Source organism: Chenopodium album, chromosome 25 (assembly GCF_948465745.1).
Source record: "Chenopodium album chromosome 25, dcCheAlbu1.1, whole genome shotgun sequence".
Lineage (NCBI taxonomy): Eukaryota > Viridiplantae > Streptophyta > Magnoliopsida > Caryophyllales > Amaranthaceae > Chenopodium > Chenopodium album.
In genome coordinates, this window is record NC_137858.1 from 34,999,451 (window position 1) to 35,023,010 (window position 23,560).

Below are 23,560 nucleotides of genomic sequence, written 5' to 3' on the forward strand. Positions count from 1 at the left end.
AATCTCTCTTTACGCTTTAAGTTTCTTTAAGCTTTGTTTTTATGAATTCCGTAAAAATTGTCCCACTTCCTCTACAATACAATTCTCTTCTTCTCACACAAGAGCCTCATTTTAAAAGTGAGGGGGTGTTTGAGATTCGAACTCGTGACCTTTGTGTTATGCAAGCTCCGATACCATGTTAGAGGATTATCTCAACCAATAGTTTAAGCGATGATTGAGGCTCAGAAATATGTTTTATACTCTATCACAATGATTGTGTAAGGAATAAATGGATATAGCAAAATTCGATATTTTAATGGACATGAAAGCTCATTTGGGCCATAAATAATTAAAGCAAAATTATTGTGGTTTCAAAAAAAAAAAAAAATGTTTACATCATTTCACACCATATTTCATTCAAGTAAGGCTTGAGATATTCATGTCCAAAAAATTAAACGAGCTACCAAATATGTTTAAGTTAAGAAGAAATTCAAATCTCACTAAATAATGTTCTTACATGTTAATGTTAACATATAGATACGCCAAAAATCCAGTCATTAAATTAATAAGTGATCATAATAATTAAGATCAAACATACCAAATTTAAAAATAGTTCACTTCACAAGTCCAAAGAGGTTTAGGCCTAGTGAACTTTAGCCATTTCAAGTCTCATATCGTGGGTCTGGCTCGTATACCATATTAAATACGGGTCTGGGCTGCACCCGTAAACCAAGAGAAAAATCCACTTCACAAATCCAAGGAGGTTCCATCCCAAAAACATATGGCAATAGGAAGAGTAGCAATAGCCCCTTAGCCTTATAAAGTGATTAACTCTCTCTTCTTCAACCAATGCGGGACACTTATATGTGGTGATTTGGGAGGTCTATTCTTCAACGGTCATTATTGAATTTTTATACTAATTATATTTGTGGGATCAAAAAATTCATGTCGAGTTTCAAATAATTTAACTTTCTACTTGAATATTGACATTATCATCGTGACTATAAACTAGATTTCCTGGGATAGAACTAAGAAATGTAAGAAGAAACAATAAGTGATTTAATAACACCTCTAATTAAGCTATAAGAATGTCATTATTTCATATCTTAGAAGTTGAAGTACAACATTGGATTGGATGTCCAGGAATGTCACACATTAATAAGGAGAAAAATTAAAAAAGAATCAAAGAATAGGCATGAATGAACCCATAATTTTATACTTCATTTCATATTATATGATAATAATATTCCTAATAATTAACTATGTTTAAGAGTAAAACTCTAGTATGGATCAAACTCCTAATAATACACTCTAATTCAACCTCAACATCTTCCATTGTCTTCTCAACTTCTTCCAACCTCTTATTCGCCATTCGAACCTCCATCGAATCGCATCGTTCCAACAACCTTTGACAATTTACACGTCGAAATTTCGAGGCTAATGACGATGATAATGATCTCTGGCTATGAACAATACTTATAGTAGTAGGGAATGAAAGGAGATTTAACAAAGATTCTACTAAAGAAATAGTAGCCCTTCTAATCTCCCTTAAAACATGTACTACTACTATAAGATTTTGGTCAATTAGTGAAAGATCCGACGTAAAATACTTATTTTTACTCCCTTTGATTGTCCTTAAGCATTTAGCCAATTCTTTGTTAAGCTTCTTCCTATATAGCCCGTGAGCCGACATTTGGGCCTCGAAATCGGACCCTCCGGACTCAAACTTGGCTCGACGTAACGTGTGTTGTAACTCTGGCAAATGTTCTTTAACTAATGAATGGATTTCCCTTGTTATGCCACTAAGATCTAGCATCTCTAATGATGCCTCGGAGATTTCTCGGACCGACGTCGTCGTAGGCTCTTGGTGGTGTTGGCCTAAGGCTTGTTGGACTTGGGATGATTGAAGGAGGTCATTTGCACGCTTGTGAAGGTCCCTTAGCTCGGTGAAGTTTGGGAGACTTGAAAACATGTTTGAGATGTTTTTTGAGTTGGTTTAGTTTGAATTTTTGATTATTGCTAATTATGATGATTTGTATGATAATGATAGAATTAGGTACTAACTCAAGCTATATTTATACTTGTAAAATTAAGGAAGATTGAATGAAGTTTCCTAAAATGGTTTAGGTTGGGAACAGCTAGTTAGGAAACTAATGTCAATTTGTAAGAAGCTTCCGTACTATTGTTTTAATGAGGGACAATTTTATTAAATAATTATGGATTTTATTAAGATATTATATGATGATTTTGTTGCTAACAAGGTTCGTTTTGTTATGGTGTATGCACGTGCACAAACATAATAGAGGAAAACTATTATTTGTACTCGTACAATTATTTAATTAATTAGTTAATAATTTTGAAAGATAGCTTTATGGCAACTACCGACATTAGGTTGCCTAATTACATAATTAGTGTTTAAAATTTTGAGATTATGTTTTGTTTGATTCATTTTCTATGTGATTCCAATACATATAAAAAAAAAGGAGTTAGTGTGTTTACTTTAATTTGTTACAATCATATGGTATTATATTTGATCATTTGTTTTGCATAGCGGCTCTTATAAACATTAAAAATAGTTGGTAATAAAAGTTGTTTTTGTATGTTTTACCATTATTAAATACTTAAATGATCAATATCTTTTTGAGATGGTGAAATAATCACCTAACTTTGACATCTATGTTTAAATGTTTAATAAATATTACTTAGTAAGATTTAGATATGTAATCAATTTGTTTCAAAATAATTCTTTTCAAAAAAAAATATTTGGAGGCAAAGGAAGTAGAATATAATCTACTTATTGCTTCATAAATCGTTAGATAATGATGGGATTAAAGCATCTCCTAATTATTAATAACAAAATAATAATGAGTGCATTGTACTTGGCAGTTTTTATTTGGTCTTAAAGTAATGATGAAGTACAGCTAGATAAGGAATCGAATTGAAGTCAAGATCGACAGTGGTAAAATTGTGCTTAATTAAATAAGACTATTAGAAAATGAAAGTTGTTAAGAAACTACCCAAAAATTGGATAGTTTAGCAGAGTGTCTGTATAAGTTCCTTTGGATATCAATAAAAAATAAAAAAATAAACCAAGTGCAGAATATACAAACGTACTTGAATATTTTATTGGGATTTGACAAAACAAAATTTTCTCTTTTATAATAATCTCTCACTTATCCTAATTTTTTTTTATTTCTAACAAAGTAACCAAACTCATTAAGAAAATTAAATAAACCATTTTGAATAGGTTCTTTCTCATTTACAAAGGATTCATGAACAAATAAAGTTAGTACACATATGACATATTATACCGGACGTAGCAATGTTTGTACATGTTATTTAAACACCCTCTAACAACATGCTACCTCAAAACATTTTAAACAATTTGATACTGGATGATTGGATTTTTTTTTTTTTTTTTTTTTTTTTTTGAAAGGGATGACTGGATCTTTCTATAAGCACAATTTATATATTTACTCCGTAGAATAGATTATCTTGGCAATCTATAACTACAAATTGAAAAAAGTAAAAGAGTAATAATATTGGTCAGGAGGAAGCCCCATTTTCTCATCGTGAGAAACAAATTCGTTTCTCATGGGGGTATTTTTGTAAATAAATCAACAACTTTTTCAACTTTATTCAACTGTGGAGCCCACAATATTGAAAAAGTTGTTGATTTATTCACAAAAATGCCCCCATGAGAAACAAATTTCGTTTCTCACCGTGAGAAACAGGGAATTTCCCATTGGTCAGCAAATTAATACTCATGAATCTTTCAAAAACTAGTTCAATATATTTAATTAGCTCACTGTAGTCAAATCAGGTCCTTGTTGCTCTTGTAGTGTGGATTAATATAATAGAAAATTAATTAATCATCGTTAAAATCACTCAGAAACATTGGAAGCATTAACATAATATACAAAGTAATTAGAGTTAATAAAATTAAACAGATACTCAAACTCCACAAAAGAAGTAGAGATTAACGCACAAGTGAATAGTTTAAGAAAAACAGCTGATCAAATCTAACACTTATTGACAACTTGAAAGAGTTGTAAACTACTAAGCACAAATAATTTACCACACCATAACCATAAACCATTTAACGTTTAATTTACCAGATCAAGCATAGTTTCCCTCAACTGCTGCAACTCCTGCTTAGCGTACTCATCGAAAATCAACAGCTCGTCGACACCATCCGCCCTCACTTTTATACTCAATAAAGAAGATACCTCTTCATGCAGATTACCTTTAACTTTAGCTTTAGCCCCAGCAGAAGAAGATGATGAAAGGCGATGAGCACGTACTGAACAAATCTTGCCATTTTTTCCAAATGCAACAATAGTAGGAAAACGAAAATTAAAGAATCTGCGTAAAAAGTCTGAACTTTTATCAGCGCTGTTTGTATGCCAATTTAATTCAAGAATCTTGCCATTTTTTTATTTTTTTTTACTAAATGTTCAATATATTCAAAAGTATAGACGTGTTGCACCTATTTCTAGGTGAATTATGGTGCACATAATAAAGACAATACATTTTTTTGTCTCGATTAGACTTCCACTGTTCCACTATACTATACCAACTCACAAACAAGAATCAAAGAAATAGATACAAAAAATCCAAATGATTGAACTCACAAACAAGAATCAAAGAAATAGATACAAAAAATCCAAATGATTGATTACATAATTTAGAAAGATCCATAAAACGTACTAAATTCATTTTGATATTTAGGGTCTATTCACATTTACTGAACTGAACTGAACTAATTAGTGCTGAACTAAACTGAATTGATTGGAGCTGAACTGAATAGAGCTGAAACGAATATTGTATGAGAGAAGGAAATTATGAGCTGAAATGAACTGAACTCATTAGAGTTGAACTGAACTGAAATTAAGCTGAACTGAACTGAAATTATGAGCTGAAATGAACTGAACTCATTAGGGATTAATTGGGCAAGGTGGTGAGCAACAAAATTACCCTCACGTTTTACATGAGACCAAACAAAGGAATTAAAAGCACTACTCATGGAGATAATATCATCTAAAACACCATCAAAATCCGAGAAAAAGACCACAGCCTTGGATAAACGATTGATCACTTAGTTATATTTTTCCTCTTAAATTCTCTCCGTAATTAATACTTGCTTTTTTATTAATCGAATTCCCTTGATTTCAGAATTTTTAAGTTCATTATAACTCTTGATAACATCTGCTCAAATATCACTATTTAATATGAATCTCATTCAAATTCCATAACGTTGTTTATATGCCATCAAAAAAACAATGTACATTTCAAAATCTAATAAGAAGAGCAACCACGAAGGAGTAAAAATAAACAGTCTCTTGGTACATTTTTTCTTTTTAAATAATAATAATAATATAAGAAATATAAAGCATTAAAAAAATACTTATTAAAAAAAAAGCATTACAACGAGTTTTTTGTTAAAAAAAACTTTGAATTAGTTGATGATACGTTTGATGAAAAAAATAACATTAAATATATACGGAAAAATTGTCTACGCGTTCCACTTTAAGTTCCCCCGTTTGTCATATTTATACGGAAAAATTGACAGGAATAATCACAACTTTTGATTATTTTTTAATAATCCAAACTTTAATATGAATTTGCTTCTAATGGTCCCAACTGGTCATAAGACTTGTTATAGTAAGTCACCTGACACGTGTCAGAACGTGATTGGTAAAAAAAATAAAAAAAAACTAAATTAATTAAAAAAGACTAACTAAAAAGAAAAAAAATTAATTAAAAAAACCTTAAAAGAATTTTTTAAAATAAATAAAAAAACCTCCACCAGCCAGCCACCGCTTCCACCGGTGCGACTGACCTCTCGGCTGCTGGCACCAGGCCAGTGCCTAATCTGTAGGCATCGGCTGGCGGAAATCACCGGCACAAACGACCTTCACCCGACGGCGAAGCTTGGCCACCTTACGCCTTTCCTTTTCCCACGAACAACCCATACTCCCCAAATTCCCCCACCCCGACGCTTCGCCTTCCTGCCAATTCCCCATCCGCAATCCACCGCGCAAACACCCCTCCCTCCCCTGAACGACTCTCATCCCCTATTCACCTGACTGAGAAAGGCAGAGTCGTTAGATCAGACTTAAATTACCCACATTACTCAACGGGAAGCCATTGGGAAGGGGAGAGAAGTGGGTTGAGCACTTGAGCTTTGCCGACGGGGGAAGGGGGAAACGAGTCAGCGTGATGGTCTCCGGCAAGCCAGGAACAACCGTCGATTGTCGGAGGTGGGAGTCGGGGGCGGTGGTTGTTCCATTGTATGAGTGGTGGTTTTTTTTTTTTTATAATTTTTTAAAGTTAATTAATTAATAATTAAATCAATAATATAAATTAAAATTAAAATTAAACTTATTTTTCACCAATCCTGAAATGACACGTGTATATTAATTTTTTTTTTTTTAAAAAAATTTACCTATTCAATAGGTTACATGTCACCCGGGACTATTAAAAGCAAATTTATATTAAAGTTCGGATTATTAAGAAATAAGGAATAATTGATTTTAATAATCCCACCTTTGTCCGATTTGTTATTTAATCCGTGGTTTATACACACGGGTGTACAGTGCTCATCGTACACCCGGATTAATAAAAAAAAAAGGCGGAAAGAACATCCCGTGTTTCTTAAAGAACATACATGTATTTGACAAAAACATGCATTGCCAAAGAACATAAAGATATAATAAAAAGAACGAGATAAAAACTTAATAAAATTTTCTGAAAAATTACACATTATTAACGGAAAAAATTTAGAGGTGATAAAAAATCGAGTAGGGTCAGGCCATATCATAATTTCTCGTGCCCAAGCCCGTAGAAAAGTAGCGGGTTTTCGGGCTTTTTTCAAGCCCTATTTCGGGCCGGATCGGGTCGAGATGCAAGTCATGCCAATGTTGATCACCTCTTAAAAAATCCTTACCAAATATATCATTTCCCCAAAAATTAGTTTTCTATATCTCCAAATAAAAAAAAAAATTCAACTTTCCATAATAATGTACACTCTAATATTATTTTCAATTAAAAATAATTTAAGATTTCAATATCAAATTTCAAAATAACACAAGTTAAAAGAACATAATTTATGTTGTAAATTACATATAGAAAATACCTAAATAACACACTAATCAAACTCAAAGAACATACAATAACAAAAGTAATTTAAATATGACATGATAATAAAAATAGAATTTGGGCGTCACTACGATTTTAAAGAACATACACGCCAAATTCAAAGAACATACTTTGTATTATTAAACCCAAAAAAACATATATGTTTATCAACATATGTTCAATAACATAAGTTATAATATAAAGAGCATATTATTTTAGTTAAAGAACACACTGATCACACTCAAAGAACATATTAAAGGTATGTTTTTTGTCAAACATAAGTATGTTCTTTATCAAACATTATATGTTCTTTCCGCCTTTTTTATTTACCCGGGTGTACCATGAGCATGGTGCACCCTGGTGTATTATCTAATTTTCATTTGTTGTTATTAATAATCCCACCTTTTGATTATTATTTAATAATCCCACCTTTATAGGGCATCTTTTTCTATTGGCCCCTTATGACCGATAACCTGTACATTGGGTAACTTTTTTTTCTTTTTATTTAAGTAACAAGTATCACTAAGTAATTAGTCCCAAAAAAAAAAAAAAAAAAAAACAGCCCATCCCAAGATTCTCAACAGCCCTCAAGTCCCCACGACCACCACAACACCCTCCAACCCCCACGACCACCCCAACACCCACTCCTCCTTCAGCCCCCCTTTCCTTAAAACCACCCCGATTTCTACCTCCACCACGAAAACCACCCCCTCCCCTTTTTCCCACCTCGAATACCATCCCTCTTTTCTTCCCCGACGTCGAACAGCTCTATATAAATGAGAAAAGATTGAAATTGGATCCAGTTAGCGCAATCGTTAACCGCCATTAATGGAGCTCAAAAAACTCAATTGAAATCGAAATTTGAGTTGCAATTCAAATATTTTTCTACTTTTTCGGATTTTTGGGCTATATCAAATACATATACAATGAATTGATTGAAATTAGGTAGATCTAACAGTTTGGAATCAACGAAAAAACAAATGAAGAAGAACAATAAAAAATCAAATTGTAACAACTAAAATGGAACTTTTCAGTTTTCCGATTCATAATTTAAGTATGAATCTAATTTTTTAAGGGAAAAGGGGGGTTAGTTTTCGCTAGGTGGTAATGGGGATGGGGTTCCAACGGTGTGGATGGAGATGAAGGGCTGCCGGGAGGATTGGGGGTTGTGGCGTGGGGTTGGTGTGGAGTCTATGGACCGGTTTTTTCTCTTTATTTTTTAATTAGTTTTCTTAATTTTTGTTTTTTTATTTTAAAAAAAAAACCAATTCAACCAATCACAAAGTGACACGTAGCATCTTAACCAATTTAAACAGGTTATCATAGGTTAGGGACCAATAAAAGAAGGTATCCTATAAAGATGGGAATATGGGATTATTAGATAATAATTCAAAAATGGGATTATTTAAAATAAACTGAGAAAAGGTGCATTATATAATCAATTTTTCCTAAGAAATAATTAAAATTTGAGATTATTTTGGGCGAATCGAGCAAAATTGGAATTATTCCTATAAGGTTAGTATGCTCCTCTTTCTCTTCAATCCTATCAAAATCCCCAGCGATTTTAGGGTTCTCGACAAAAAGTTGAACTGTTTGGGGTTTAGGGTTTGTATTTTAATTTTCTCTTTCCTCTATTCATCTTCAGCCTTGCCTAGTTTTTGCAGACGATGGGCGGAGGCAGTAGAGTCGGCGGCGGCGGCAAATCAAGCGTAGGAGGGTGGTTGTCACGCTCCCGATTTTTCCGAGGTTACAGTTCTATTCTCTCTTGTTTGTTTGTTTGCCATACTTTGGATGATGAGTTTCATAATTGTTTTGCTTTGTATGATCATCAATTTGTTTTATTTTCCGTTTAGATTAGCTGTTCCAATCAAACTTCATTAATGTATGATTAAACTTGAGGATGTGTTTGTTGTGATTCCCTACTTTATTTTGATTATGTAGGGTATAACACAATCAAATTTTGGCTCTTGTTTATGCATGGATGTCACCCTTTAACATTTACTTGTCTAATCTGTTTTTCTGCCCCTTCAATTAACTTAGTCCCACCTTGTATGTGTATAGCTAGCTATAAGAATTGGATAGGTGATCGTTTGGATTTGTTATGGTTTGTATCGATTTGATTCAGGGTATATTCGCTCGGGTGATGCATCATTGGAGTTGATGTGATCATTGCTGTTAGATTTTGGGAACACCCAATACAATCGATTCAATATATTTAGGGCTACAAGACGAGTCATAACTTTGTTAGGAAACCTAGTATGACAAAGATTACAAAATACTAAAGTATTCGAATGCATCCCATGCCAATTGTATACAAATATATGGTTCATGTAATATTTTTGTAATGAGTCATTTGACCTAAATATGATTTAGGGGTGATTGAGATCTTTTTAGTTGATTCATATAAGAAATATGAGTCTTATATCTGAGACTATAGGAGATAGAGGGATCGTTAGTCCCTCCATCTCCCTCCCAAGTGGTTGGGGGTTTGACTCTCATCCCTCCCATTCTTGTGATAGGGTTGGAGAATGGTTAGTCCCTCCGTATCTTACCGTTAAAAAAAAAGGGTCTAATATCTTTTAACTTATTCTATAAAATTCATTTATTATTACTATAATTAGCCGCCAAATTTTTTTTTTTGTGGTGTCAAAATCGGGACTTCTCAATAAGTTACACATTATATGGTTGTGTAATTGTTAAACCCTTGTGTTTGTGTTGTGCACATGTGAGTTGTCGTCCGTGGACTATTTTATGTTGAATGCTGAAGGATGAAGTGGCGCCTGAGCAAAGAAAATTGGAAGTACCCTGAGTTAGGCCCTGTGCATAATGCCATATGCAGCATCACCCGTGCGCACTGAGTTACTTACTGACTAGTGTCCCCAGCTTCATGTAGAAAGCCCATACTTATTACTGTCATTGCATACAAGTTGATTTCAAATCATGAAACTGTAAACAAACTAAACAAATATGCCTTTACTAGAAATTTCAGCCCCATATGATCTGAACATGTACTGTTATATACTGCATATGTATTTTAAACAAGCAATAAAATGTGGACAAATATGGTATTGGGCCTATAGTTTATGTTGAAAATTGCTCTATTGTTTAAATGGGTCTTGGAATGGGCTTGTAGGATGTTTTTTGGTTCTAATCAAAGGCCCAATCTAAAACATAAACCCAAAATAATTATATATATATATAGAAAAAAAAACATATAGGCCAATCTAAACTATAAAACATATGAATGAGGTCTCGTTTAGTCTTAGAGGTGAGCAAATTAGGGTTCGGGCTGAAAAGGCGGGTGGTTGGGCCCGGTGGTTCATCAAGGAAGAGTTGAATCTTTTAAACTTATGACTCCACGGGTCCATGGGTTGGGATCATGTAGAGTTTCATCAAAACTCTCAAGGAAGAGTTGAATCTCAACCCTTTCTTTTTTCAAGTGTTCATGTTCATGTTAATGTTAGTAGGAAAGGAAAAATTAAAAAGCACATTTTGAAATTTGAATAGAAAAAAATAAGAAGATTTTGAAAATATTATGTATAGTATCAACCATTCAACCATTGATCTGAAATTCGATGGTTGATATTGTACAAACTCTACCATATATAGAGTTAATTTGAAACCAAACCCTGTGATTGTTTATACTATACTAATTGCTTGTATATTAATTTGAAATTTTGAATCCTTTGTGGTTGTGGTTTAATTTTTAATCTTATAGTATATAAGCTTGTGATCTCGCTTGCATTACTAATTTATGGATTGCTTTTAACATGAGTCTTAAAATAGAATTGTACAACCTAAAAGTCCATAAAAATACTATACATACTATATGACGAGAAATTGTATTTATGCCGAGCATTATGCCATTATTGATATTGTCTAAATCGACGTCCTGAGTTGCATTTTCATGTAGTTCGCTCTATGACCACTTACTGAACTTTTTGTTTGCACCTTTACTACTTGGAAGGCAAAGGTACAAAAGCTGGTAATTTGGGGACTCCAAAAGCCGTTTCCCTATAGTAAAAGTGCACCAGCCTTTTGTTTTCAGTGTCTTTGATGAACTCGGCGACTCCATAAGCCGTTTTTCAATAGTCACATTACTCACATATTGATTTCAATCACCTCATCCAAATTCATAAGATTGGGGCCTTATATGATAAAATGAAGAACAACCTATTCAGTTATGTAATTCCTCACCCAAATTATGCTATGTGGGCGAACAAAGATTGTTCTAATTTAAGTTTATTTATTGCTACATTTTATCCTTATTCCATAACTAACATATGATAAACAATTTGTATCCTGTACAAGTATGAAAGCCTTAGTTTGTGATCTGAATAACTTCTCCAATGTACACCCTCTTTTCTTTTCTTTGTTAAGTTTCATGATCTTCACTGAATTGAGTTGAAGTGGCCTGGCCCTTTTTTTTTAAATTAAATATTTTTATTAGAGATCACACAGAAAATAACTTTTATGTGAGTCAAATTGTGTTTGAATTCAAATTGACGTTGCTTCAATTTGATAACACTTTTATGTAGAACTGCATGGCAATCTGTGATTTTGGTCGAGGGAATGAGGCTTATATGATTGTTTTTAGGAAAAATGGAAAACAATAATCCCACCTTTGGGTGGTATTCTGTTATGGACTGGTTTTTTTGGGCAGAAAATGTGTAAACATGGTGTGTGATTGTGGTGAATAGAAATGGCAGAAATAAGGAGAAAGTAGAGGATTACACTAAAATATATTACACCATAAATAACTTTCGAGTAGTTGCCACTCCCAAAACAATTCTACAATACAAATGATTTCTCTCATCAATAATCTTCATGACTATCCTTTCTTACTTAGCTATATTTATAGATAACTTTACCCTAAGAAACTCTAGAAACTTCTTCTAAATCCTAGTATCTAAATTATTATAAAATACCTAGAGTACCCTTGTTCTACTAATAATATTGATTCATTACGTATTCTCAAAATAATCCGACATTCAATTAATTTAAGAATTATCCTACCTTTCTATCTAATCTTCTCAAAATAGGTCAGTTTACCTAGAACCTGTTGTGTAGGTTAAATTCATTTTAAAAAATAAAAACTAATTAAATAATTCACTCTCTCTCCTCACTATCCCTTTATCTCACCTCACCTCTCTTGCAAACACCCTCATACCACCGTGCCAAACACCTCCCTTTTTTCTCTCGTCTTCTCCACAATGTCATCATTTAATTGTAATTAAATGTGTTTTCCATATCTGCTACCAGTGATGACTATCATCAACATCATCATTCATGACACAAAATCTCGAATGGCGTGGATTGGGTTTCTTGTTCTGGCTACTTCAGTGCGCCCCTTGATATGGATCAGTTTGTGGGTTTTGTGTGGTGTTGCTTGGTAGTGTTGATGGTGGTAGGATTTCAATGACAGGAGTTTCAAAGGTTAACTCCCCTTAAAAATATCAATTTTTTTTTTCTGGTTTAATTTAATAAACAGAACTTTTTAGTGATTCATTTACAATTTTAAGTTTTAACTACACAAGCTAAACTTAGCAGAATTAAGTTGTTTTGTGGAATGATTTATAATTGATTCCAAATTATTAACCATTGGAAATCTTGTACCATGTTTTCAGGATTAGACTACTTGTAGCATCTTTTTTTGTCCTCATTTGCAACCTTAATTTTAGTAGTTAAACACGCCAATCATTCTTAGCTGATATGATTGAATGGTGCTGGGGCGAGAAACATATATCTATTAGAAGTTGCATTGGTTAGGTACAATCATACAAAGATGTGATGTTGGGGTAGGAAGTTGTGGTGGCAGGGGTTTAATTTTTGGATGAGGGTGGTGCTGTACAATTACGGAAGATGTGAGCTACAAAGATATTGATTATATTTTATACTTTTAATCTCTTTAAGAAAATTAAATATCTAAACCAATGAAAACTTGACAAGTGCTACAATTAACTTGATATATCGGTTACCATAGCTTAGCAACAGGTAAAGGCCTGTTTTATAAAGATTGAAGTTAAAGGTAGGGTTATTTTGAAATTATGTAAATGTGGGACTATTTTGAGAAGACCACCCAAAGGTGGGATTATTGATTTCCATTTTTCCTTGTTTTTATTGTTCAATTATGTCACAAATTTTCAGAATATTGTCCTAATCTTTCTTTTCGCTCAATCATGTATTGTACTCTTGTTTTACCCTATATCATGTGTTGCTCAATCTTCATACTCTTCCTTTCAATGAATGTCCTTTCTCACGTTATTTTACTTGGCCTTGAAACAGCATTGAAGCTTGGAGGACCAGGTTACTGTAAGTCGAAATTTTTTCCATTTTTTCTCCTTTATGTATCATATTATTTTATATATATATGGGTGCTCAACTATATATATGGGTGCTCTTATTATTTTATGATCATTCTTGGAAGCTCAAGTATTGTTAGGAGACTTGGGACTTAATTTGACTAAACTAAATCAAGTCCTCACTCTACTACAATTAGAAACCACATCTTAAATACAATTATACAAAGTAATGCATTACAAGCATTATTGCAATAAAGAGGCCAGGACATGAAATACACTAATTACTGTTAGACTAACAAACATGCTTGGGGAGCAATCTTCTTCCTTGAATGATGATGAAAGTCTATTGGAAGGAGATGAGCACACTTGCTCTTGTTGCCAACTCCAATGAAATAATATAGATACTACAACTACAGCAACAAAGCCTTAATCCCAAAATAATTTGGGGTCGGCCTGAAATGATGAATCAATATAAAGAATGTAAAAGTCGTCAGTATAAATTCTCTCCCTCCATTTGTCTCTGTTTAAAGCCATATTTTTATCGCAAAAATGATATAAATGTGCAAAGAAATAAATAATAATAATTTGAATGTTATGTTATTTCTTCCAGATCATCACGACATGCTTAAGCAAGTTGCCGTTTTACGGGGTTTATCAAGTGTTAAAGAGCTTTTAGCCTCCCTAGGAAAGCAAGAGAGTGGCATGTCAATTCAAGAAGAACTTGATTTTCTGAACAAAGAGCTTGGGACTAGTGCAGTTACGAAGTGGTTCGTAGCCGAGTCTTATTCTGGAAATAAAGGTCGTAAGAAGTGTGAGGATCTCTTCAAGTCTTATATGAAGGTTTGTTAGGTTTACTATATATGCTAATTATGATTTTATAAATCACTTTATTTTTGTACGAAAAATGAAGACCTCTAAAGATTTTGTTTATTGTTATTGTTGTAGGAGGTTAAAGAGTATGGGGAACCTGACAGCTCTACTGTATATCATTTGACAGAGTTTTGTGGGTATGAGCTTAAGGATTGCAAGGAAGAGAAACTATAATTTTTCTTCCATCGTTATGATATTTCTGCTTCATTCTTCTTGTAACTACTTCGTATTTGATACAACTAATAATCTATTTTTTTTTTGCACTTTGGTTTGGGTTAAAAAAATAATCCAAATCAATTTGCAAACGCGTCTAATAATAATAAATATTATTATTATTGTAGTAGTAGTAATTGTTTTTATTGTTTTGTTATTTTCTCCTGCATAAATGATGCTTCGTATAACATATGTACTACCCCATAAAGAAATGCAAGTCCTTCTGCTTCTGCTCCCCTGTGTTCCGATGTCTGGAAGAATTTGTGGAATGCCAAAGTTCCTCCAAAAATAAAGATTTTTGGCTGGCGTGCTCTTCACAATGGGCTGCCTGTCAAGAATGGTTTGGTTAAACGGGGTATTTGCAGGGAGGATATTTGTCAGGTCTGTGGGGATGCTTCTGAAACTTTGATGCATATGTTATTTTTATGTCCCTCTGCGAGTGCTATATGGTATGCATCACCTCTTCGACTTGTGGTTGACAGAGGTAAGCTTTTATCTTTCAGAGATTTCTGTTCTTTTCTTTTGTCTAAGAATAAGAACATGGACTGGTGGAATATTTGGTGGTGTATATTATGGGGTGTGTGGCTTAAGAGGAATGCCTGGGTGTTTGAGAATAAAGAGATCTCAGTTGAGGATGTGATCCATAAAGCTATGCGGTTAATAGGGGAGTTCGAAAAAGCTAATGTTGTTCTGCCTCCTCAAGTGAGTAATAACCAAGTCGTGATTCACAAATGGTCTGCCCCAGAGATTGGTTTTTACAAGCTAAACACTGATGTTGAGTGCTTCAAAGAGGGAACTACTGGGCTGGGAGGGGTTGTGCGTGATTCGGTAGGGGATGTCATGGCTGCAACGGTTTGGAATGTTCAAGGGAGTTATGATGCGGATGTTGGTGAGGCAATGGCAGCTCGTCATGGCTTATCTATCGCAATCGATGCTGGGTTTCGGAAGATTACTCTTGAGACTGACTTGCTGAAATTATACCACCACTTGAAGAACAATATTGTTGAGAATTCTCCTTTTGGTCTGATTGTTAAAGACATCTTATGTCTTGCTAAATCTTGCTCTTTTATTTATTATACTCATGTTGGGAGGGAGGGGAATAGGGTGGCTCACAATCTTGCTCATATTAGCAAGGATTTTGATGTTATGTGTGTGTGGCTAGAAGAACTCCCTGAGAGTATTATGCCTGCTGTAATTTTTGATGCTCACAGCATGAGTTAATAAAATCTGCGTGTTTCCCGTCAAAAAAAAAAAAAAAAAAAAAAAATATGTACTATTCATTTTTTTGCACCAAATTCCTTAAAAATTGTATAGCGATGGAGGGTGTATAACAATTAGTGTAATTGAAGCTAATTAGTTTGGCATCTCTTATATTTTATCTCTTTTGGTTTAACTATTACTTCAATTTATGGTTGTAAACTGTTTGGAATAAGACGAACAACATACTGAGTCATTCATCGATCCATACATGTCGATTAAATTCACATAATCTCATATTTGGATCTCTGATTACTTGATATATGAAGTCATTTGAGAAGTACATGGTTCATAACTTTTCCTGTATCACTAATACAGTAATACCTACTACTGCAATAGTGCAGTAGTTAGGAATTAGGTTTTTTTTTTTTTTTTTTTTTTTTAGAAACTACAGTATTCATTTTCAACACTAACCTTGCTACGGTACATAAGCTACTCGTATTGAAATAATAAAATTGAAAATTAATTAATTTAATAATAAAAGCCCAACCATTCATTTCACTTAGTTAATAACTACATATTACATCAACAACCATAAATTAATAAATAAAACAGAATAATCTTTTAAATTAACAACCAACATCATACTAGCTAGTAACGCTAATAAAAAAATAATTAGTAGTTAGGCTTAGGATACAAGTATACTAAAACAACTCCTACTCATCCTCTTCACTGTCATCATCCTCTTCCTCTTCCTCTTCACTCTCATCATCCTCTTCATCTTCACTTTCCTCCATATTTGCTTTGCCCTTAGCCTTCTTTTCCGCCTCGATCTTGTTGAGCTCCTCTTCTTGCTTGTCCGCATCTCTTATTGCCTCCTCAAGCATGTTGTTCACATCATGGTAGGATGCATCCGAACCCGAGACGCCGAGCTTACTTTTGAGCTTTTCAAAAGTAACATCTCCCTCGGCATACGCTTTTGCCACCGCGCCGGCTTTAAAAGTGTACTCGACCGTAGCACCCGCGGTCGCCAATTTCGATGCTTTATCCATAACATCATTATCAACATATTCATTTTCTTGTTTTTCATTGATGTCTTTAACATCTTCTTCGTTCATGTCAAAAATTATTTCACCTTTTGGAACTTTTGGATCAAAATTTTTGTTGTATTTGAGTTTAGTTATCTTCGATATAGCTTTGGAAGAGGCTCTTGAAGAAGACATTTTGTTATAGAAAAGGATTTTTTTGCTTGAAGTTGTTAGATATAGTCTTCAATGGTGAAGTTTGTGAGTATCCAGTAACACTGTCAAGGAAAGAAGAAGCAGTGTCAAGAAAAGAAGAAGATAAGTTTGTACAAATTGTTATTATTATTTATATTAAGGGAACTATTATTTATAAGTTCTAAAGAGGCATATGACGTTCAATTGATCAGAATTCTGTTTTCTTCTTCTTCAATTCCCTTGGAAAAAAACTTCCAAAAAAAAAAAAATTACATTCAGTACAACATGCATATTTCATGCAACTTCAAGTGTAATTTGCATGTAGTAAAAAAAGCAACGTAAAACAGTAAAACATGCATATTTCATGAAACTTCAAGTGTATTTCATGCATATTTAGTACAACATGCATATATGGAGTAGACTCAGTAGAGTACATTATATTTATAATTGGTCATTCTAAAAGCAAGCCACACACAATGACACTATACAAAACAATGCCGGATAAAATAAAACTCGTATTTATACATAAAATTGATTTTTTTTAAAAAAAAACCAGTTAATTATATTAGGATTAACTGTGATATGGTGAAAGTATATATGATTACTAACCTAAATTTGAGCATGAGTACCTATAAAGGGTGAAGAAAAAAAAAAAGTGAGTACTCAAAGGGTGAAAACCCTCAAATATGAGTACCTAATTGGCTAATTGTTAACTTAACTTAGTAATAGTGTAATACATATTTGCTTCTACACTCATTTCCTTCTTTTTTTTTTTTTTTTTTTTTTTTTTTTTTTTTTTTTTTTTGGGCTTTTGTCATTCTCTTACATTATACGTTTATTTGCCTACATGTTCAAAGTTTAGCTTCAAGAATCTTAAAATTTTGGAAATGGTTTGAAACAGTGGCTACAACTCCGCCTTTAATCCTTGTGGTCGGGTTGGAATAATCCTTATATCCCTCCTTCTCCCACTGTAAATATGTACCCACCTGAAAAATAATACTCCCATTGTAGTCAGTGGCGGATCTAGGATTTTATAGGTGCTGGGTCACTTTCATCTATTGATCCAAGAGGTGGATATGTAGAGAATGAATTTAGGATTAAAGAAGCTTGTTATATCACATAATTTAACTTTTCAATCTATTAAGTTACAATTTCAATTAAATTAATTGAGAGTACTCATGTATATATAATGATTAATGAAAATAGGTTACTATTATGGACTAAATATAAGATTGAATAAATAAAAGCAATGGCAAACTAAGATATTCTCCCTTAGGGGTTTGAACCCTCGAAGTTATCTAACATTACAAAAGATAACATTAGTTAATTGATGTATATAATATGGTGTAAAATACATCTATAAAACAAAAGTATGATTGTGTAAATAATACTTCGTATATACCAATGATAAAAATAAGATGAAAAAAAATTATACTCTTGTAAAAATTAATAGGCTAATATGTAAAAAAAATGTCAAGTTTAAAAAATTGTGAAACAATAATCTAAGTATGAGAGTTTTTTTTACAGTAATATACATATGCTTTGATTTTAATGAAAAGTTAGAAACAATGATACAAATTACAAAGCAAGTGAAACAAAAGATTAACAAAAAGTTAGTAATGTACTCTAACAGGCTATTAGGCTAGTAGTGACTAGAGTAGTGAGTAACCAAGAGAAAAAAGGGCAAAAAAAACCATAAATTGTTTGGCAAGAGATTTGATCCTACAATCCCCTACACAACAAGAAAGCTTTTAGGTCATTGCAATAACCCTTTTAGGTCATTGCAATAACCATGGAAATGTATATGATATAAATAACTTTTAATTTTTTTTTTAACCCTTTTTTTTCTAGGTAACATGACCCACCTTGAACAAGGCTGGGTCTGCCATTGATATTTGTAGTTGATACTCACATTATGACATGTAAATTATACGAAGTACTATTAAAATATAAAAATTATGACTTGCTTTATGGGTCCATTCTATTACACTTAATTTTGCTTATTATCTTAATTAACTTATTAATATTGATCCGAACCTATTGATGTTTTTTTTAGAATGTCGATACTTATTTGAACTTATTAGTATTGATTTGAAATTAGTTGAATTTATTTGTATTTAGGAAAAATTTGTCAAAAACCACCTTTTTTAACATTTTAATTTTTAGAAAAAACCACCTTATAATTTTTTTTTTTTATAAAAACACGCCTTAATTAGATTTTTTTTTTTTTTTTTTTTTTTTTTTGCAAATTAACACCAGTTGCCGGATTCTGCCCCAAACATTCCGGCGTTGACTTTGGCATGTGAAGGGCACGTGACCCAAACATTCTGCCCCCCTCTAATTTTGGCATGTGAGGGGCACATGAACCCGATTTTCCCCCTTTTTTCCCTCGAATTCTACTCTCTATCTTCTCTGCACTCCTAATTAACTCCGTTTTCCACTCCATTTGATCTTCTCATTCAATTCTCCTCTAGGACAACCATCTGCCATGGCAAGAAGCAATTGAATGCTTCAATTGGGGGGTAAAGCTGGCCTAAGAAAGAGTAAGTATAGTTTTTCTCTCTCCTCTCATTTGGTATTGAATTTCTAGGTTTTCACATTGCTAATTTTTTTTACTTTGTCCTTTGTTTCTTGCTGCCATGGTTAAAAAGAGGACCAATTTCAGAATAATCCAAAAGCCCAGGTTTCAATTTTATAAATTAGCTTTTCCTTCCTTTGTTAATTAGCAAAAATGCATGTGAATGTAGGAAAGGGGAAGACATGCTTGACTTTAATTTATTAAAACGCAATTAACTAGTAACACTAATTAAAATATAATCCCTTATTTTAATTAATTTTATGTTTTTGTTAAATGGGTTAATTTTGTGACAAATAATTGTTTATTTTTGTGATGCATGTTTATGTGTTTACTGGATATGACTTTTGGGTATTTGGAAATGAAATTAATATTAGTGTATGAATGTGTGATTTTTTCAGGTTTAATGGTAGGGTAAATATATATTATCTTTGGTTTAAGTTCATGGATCCAATTAATATTAGGGTATTGTATGGTGGGAATTTTGTGACTAGAAATCACAAAACTACATATGAGAAGGGAAACAGTAGTTATTATGGACTTTCATTACATCTAAGTGTAGAAGAAGTTTGTTACTTTGAATTTGTTGATTGGATTAAAAGGGAATTAGGATATGATGAGGTTGGGGAGATTTGGTATAGGAAGCATGGGTGTACTTTGTATTCTGGTAAGTAGCAAATAAAGTGTGATGCTGACATACCCGAATTTTTATAAGCAAAAGAAAAAGATGGGTGTTATGAATTGTACTTGGTACACTATCAGTGGGGATAGGTGAATCTTCAGAGAGGACTGATTTTGGAGTGGGGATAGGTGAGTCATCTGTTATGTGTGAGCATGGAGGGGGGTTGGATGAGTCAATGGTGGGTGATTCAGCAAAACTACACTAACTACAACAGAAATAATAATACAAGCAACAATAACCATATATGTGATTGGAACTGCTAAAATTTGTGCTGCCATCTTAGATAAAATATGAAACTTCATAGATCTTTCCTTCCACCAAGCCAAGGCATCGAATTTAGAATCATCAGTTATGAAAAGCCCCTCATCTAAATACACCTCAAGTTCAGAATTACCAGGCTCCGTCATTTGCCCGGCCCTAACCTCATGCAAAAGTTCTGACAAACCACTTGTAGTAGTACTATCAAGTAATCTGACATGTTAAGAGTATCGGGTAATTACTTACATAGTACTCGGCTAGCTATTTACAGACAAAGATAAAGTTCATTTTCTTAAAGTGAAAAAACTATTTTTCACTTTGAATCTGTTTCCTATTTCGTTGAGTGGATAAGATTCTTGTATATTGTATACCCAAGAGACTGATGCTCAAATTGTGCGTGTTTCAGGAGAGATGATGGAGCAGAGAATATTCCTATTTCTTTAAATTTGAAGAATGTTAAGCGCGAGGCAAAGGTATCACCCATACGTACGAATCCTCCTACGCCTCAGGTGATTTCAGCCTCTCGTGATCCTATCAAGGCCACACCTTCAAAGGGACCAAAGTCTAAGCTCATGGTATGAATCAATATTCTGTTACTAATGCCAATTTTCTTAGAATATGATCATTTGCTGCACCTTACAGATTGTATTTTTCAATGCTGGTATATTCTTTCATGTTAAGTGATAATTAGCTACTAATGCACTAGATTGAAATGCTTATTGCAGGCTGTTTTATGAAGGGTAACAATGATTGTGATTTGTTTTGTTATTAGTTATTGAAGAGAGTAAATTTTCGGAATTGATGAACCGATGACTATGTAGATGTGGGATAGAGAAGTGATTCATTTGTTTTTTAATTATTTTTGTTGTAATTGGTTTTGAAACTAGAACTGAAAAGTGTCAAGGTAAAGTTGAATTTTCTCCCCCTTTTCTATGATCTAGATTTTTTTATTTTGTTGTAGGTGTAGGGTTGTAAAGTTCTTTTGGTTATTCTGCCTTTTTTTATTTGGGGTTGTGTAATTCTGCAATTTTCCATCATTTTGTACCGATTTGAAATGGATAGATTTGTTTGATGTGAAATTATTATTTTAGGACTACAAATTAGATTTTGGCAATCAGATATAGTAGCAAAAATCATAAGAGAAGGCTATAGATTGCTTGAACATATTTACTTTATTAACATATATTTCCGTTTGTTCATATTGGACCTATATGTGTAGGTGGTTGTTTGCTTATAGACTGTTTATTGTTGAGAGTTATGTGGATTCTGGAAGGTCAGGTAAGCACTTACTAATTTCCGCAAGTGTAGAACTTACTCCTTAAAAGTATTTTAGGAGGGAGATACGGAATTTCTATGTAAATACTTGTCCATGAAATAGGTTCAAATTAAAATTGAATCGTAAATTGCGAGGCTTACTTGCATTGCTCTGAAAGTGTTATGACCTTATGGACTACAAGTAACCCCTGGTTTGAATTATGTACCATTGTACTCTCATCCTGTACAAGTGTACATGCATGTTTATACTTCAATCAAGTGCAGCGATCTATGTCAGTCAGTGAAGTGCAACAAATAAATATCTGCTTGGGTGACAATTGTTTGTTTTCTTTTGTGTAGTATGGTCGTACTTTTCTGTCCATGGGGATATTTGATTAATCATAGATATATGCCCAAATTCCATAGTCTTTAATATGATTACATGTTTAATATATAGCTCTTACTGTAAGGATAAGTTGTAAAATTGTACGTTCTTTTTACTTCTAATCTGATCAAGATCTCTGAATATTTGCAAATTAGGTGTATTCCTTATCAGTTTGTTAATTACATCAAGAGTTTTGCAGACGATAATTTCAACTTTGATAGGGATCAATCATCGGTTTTGTATTTGAATTAAGATCTTTCCAGTTTGAAATAGAAAAATTAGGTGGTGTTTACTTAAGGTTGTATAAATTTGATTAGTAACTTCTCCTACCACAAAAAAAAAAAAAAAAAAAAAAAAAAAAAGTGTTTAACTGTGATTTCTGATTAATTATAGTACAACTTTAAAAAAATTCTTCAATTCAATATGTAATGTTTTGCTATAGTGACTGTCCAGCAGCCTGTGCAATTTGGCATAGCATAGGTGCATCTGCCAATTACCTTCCTTTTGGAATGGTAATCTAAAGAAGTGGGTTAGCAAGAATCTCAAAGCTGATGGTTTGATATATTCAGAAAAATGTCCAACTTGCTTCTCTCTTGCCTTGTGGTGGAATTGGAAGTAGAGAAAATGTGTTTCTGTTTGAAGGAATGCTGAAATTCCTATCAACCCTGGTAACTTTATTAGAAACCGTGTTGATGAAACATGGGCTGCAATGTATGATAGTGGTTCTTCTGGAAGGAGCTTTCTTGATCAAAAGAAGCACAGGAAGGAAGCATTCATTAGATGGTCAGCACCTCCTATGGACTTCTTTGCTCTCAATACAGATGGGGCTTCAAAGGGCACACCAGGACTGGCAGGAGCAGGGGGTGTAATCAGAGATAATTGTGGGATCTTCTTCAAGGGGTTTGCTGCTCCTCTTGGTATATGCTCTGCATTCAAGGCAGAATTAGCTGCTGTTGAGATTGGCCTTGAGATGGCAAAGGCAATGGGCATACAGAAGCTACATTTACAATTGGATAATCAAGCTTGCGTGGAGGCTCTCAAGAATCCAGTTACCCAGAGAGGGGAGTGCTGTCATATGTTAAATAATTGTTACAGTTTGTTAAATTGGGAGGGTTGGTCTGTTTTTGTTTTTCATTGTTATCGGGAATGGAATAAAGTGGCCGATAGTTTGGCTAACTTAGGTGTCATCCAATCGGATTGTGTGACTTATTTCGATGTTCCGCAATCGGAAATAAAGCTCCTACTCGATGAGGATATCGTAGGAGTGGCCTTGCCACGATTGGTTGTGTCATAGTTGTTATTGTGTACGGGTTCTCCCACATTTGCATAATAAAAAAAAAAAAAACCCACATTTAAAAAAATCTTAAAATAGAAAGTAACTTTTCTTATGTTCCCTATTATGCATATACACGCGTGTTGGAACGATTTCTGATTTCCGTCAATCGTTTTTGGTTTATACAACATTTTAAAACGGATTATCTTTAA

The 23,560-nt window shown here is 33.2% G+C and overlaps 1 protein-coding gene and 1 long non-coding RNA gene across 2 annotated transcripts; one reads left to right on the forward strand and one right to left on the reverse strand.

Annotated features, from left to right (window-relative positions):
* Nucleotides 1-1,228: 1,228 nt before the first annotated feature.
* Nucleotides 1,229-1,951, reverse strand: LOC145614043 (uncharacterized). The gene has a single exon (XM_081669050.1). It carries the CDS (start codon nucleotides 1,949-1,951, stop codon nucleotides 1,229-1,231), a length of 723 nt encoding a protein of 240 aa, XP_081525176.1.
* A 17,621-nt stretch (nucleotides 1,952-19,572) lies between these two features.
* LOC145615218 (uncharacterized) lies at nucleotides 19,573-22,357 on the forward strand. Its single transcript, XR_014107248.1, has 3 exons — nucleotides 19,573-19,604; nucleotides 20,843-21,011; nucleotides 21,162-22,357. It is a non-coding gene; the product is annotated as an uncharacterized LOC145615218 (long non-coding RNA).
* Nucleotides 22,358-23,560: the final 1,203 nt, after the last annotated feature.

Excerpts from the sequence above, each read along its gene's own strand:
- LOC145614043 (XM_081669050.1), bottom strand. The coding sequence starts at position 1,951 with ATGTTTTCAAGTCTCCCAAACTTCACCGAGCTAAGGGACCTTCACAAG.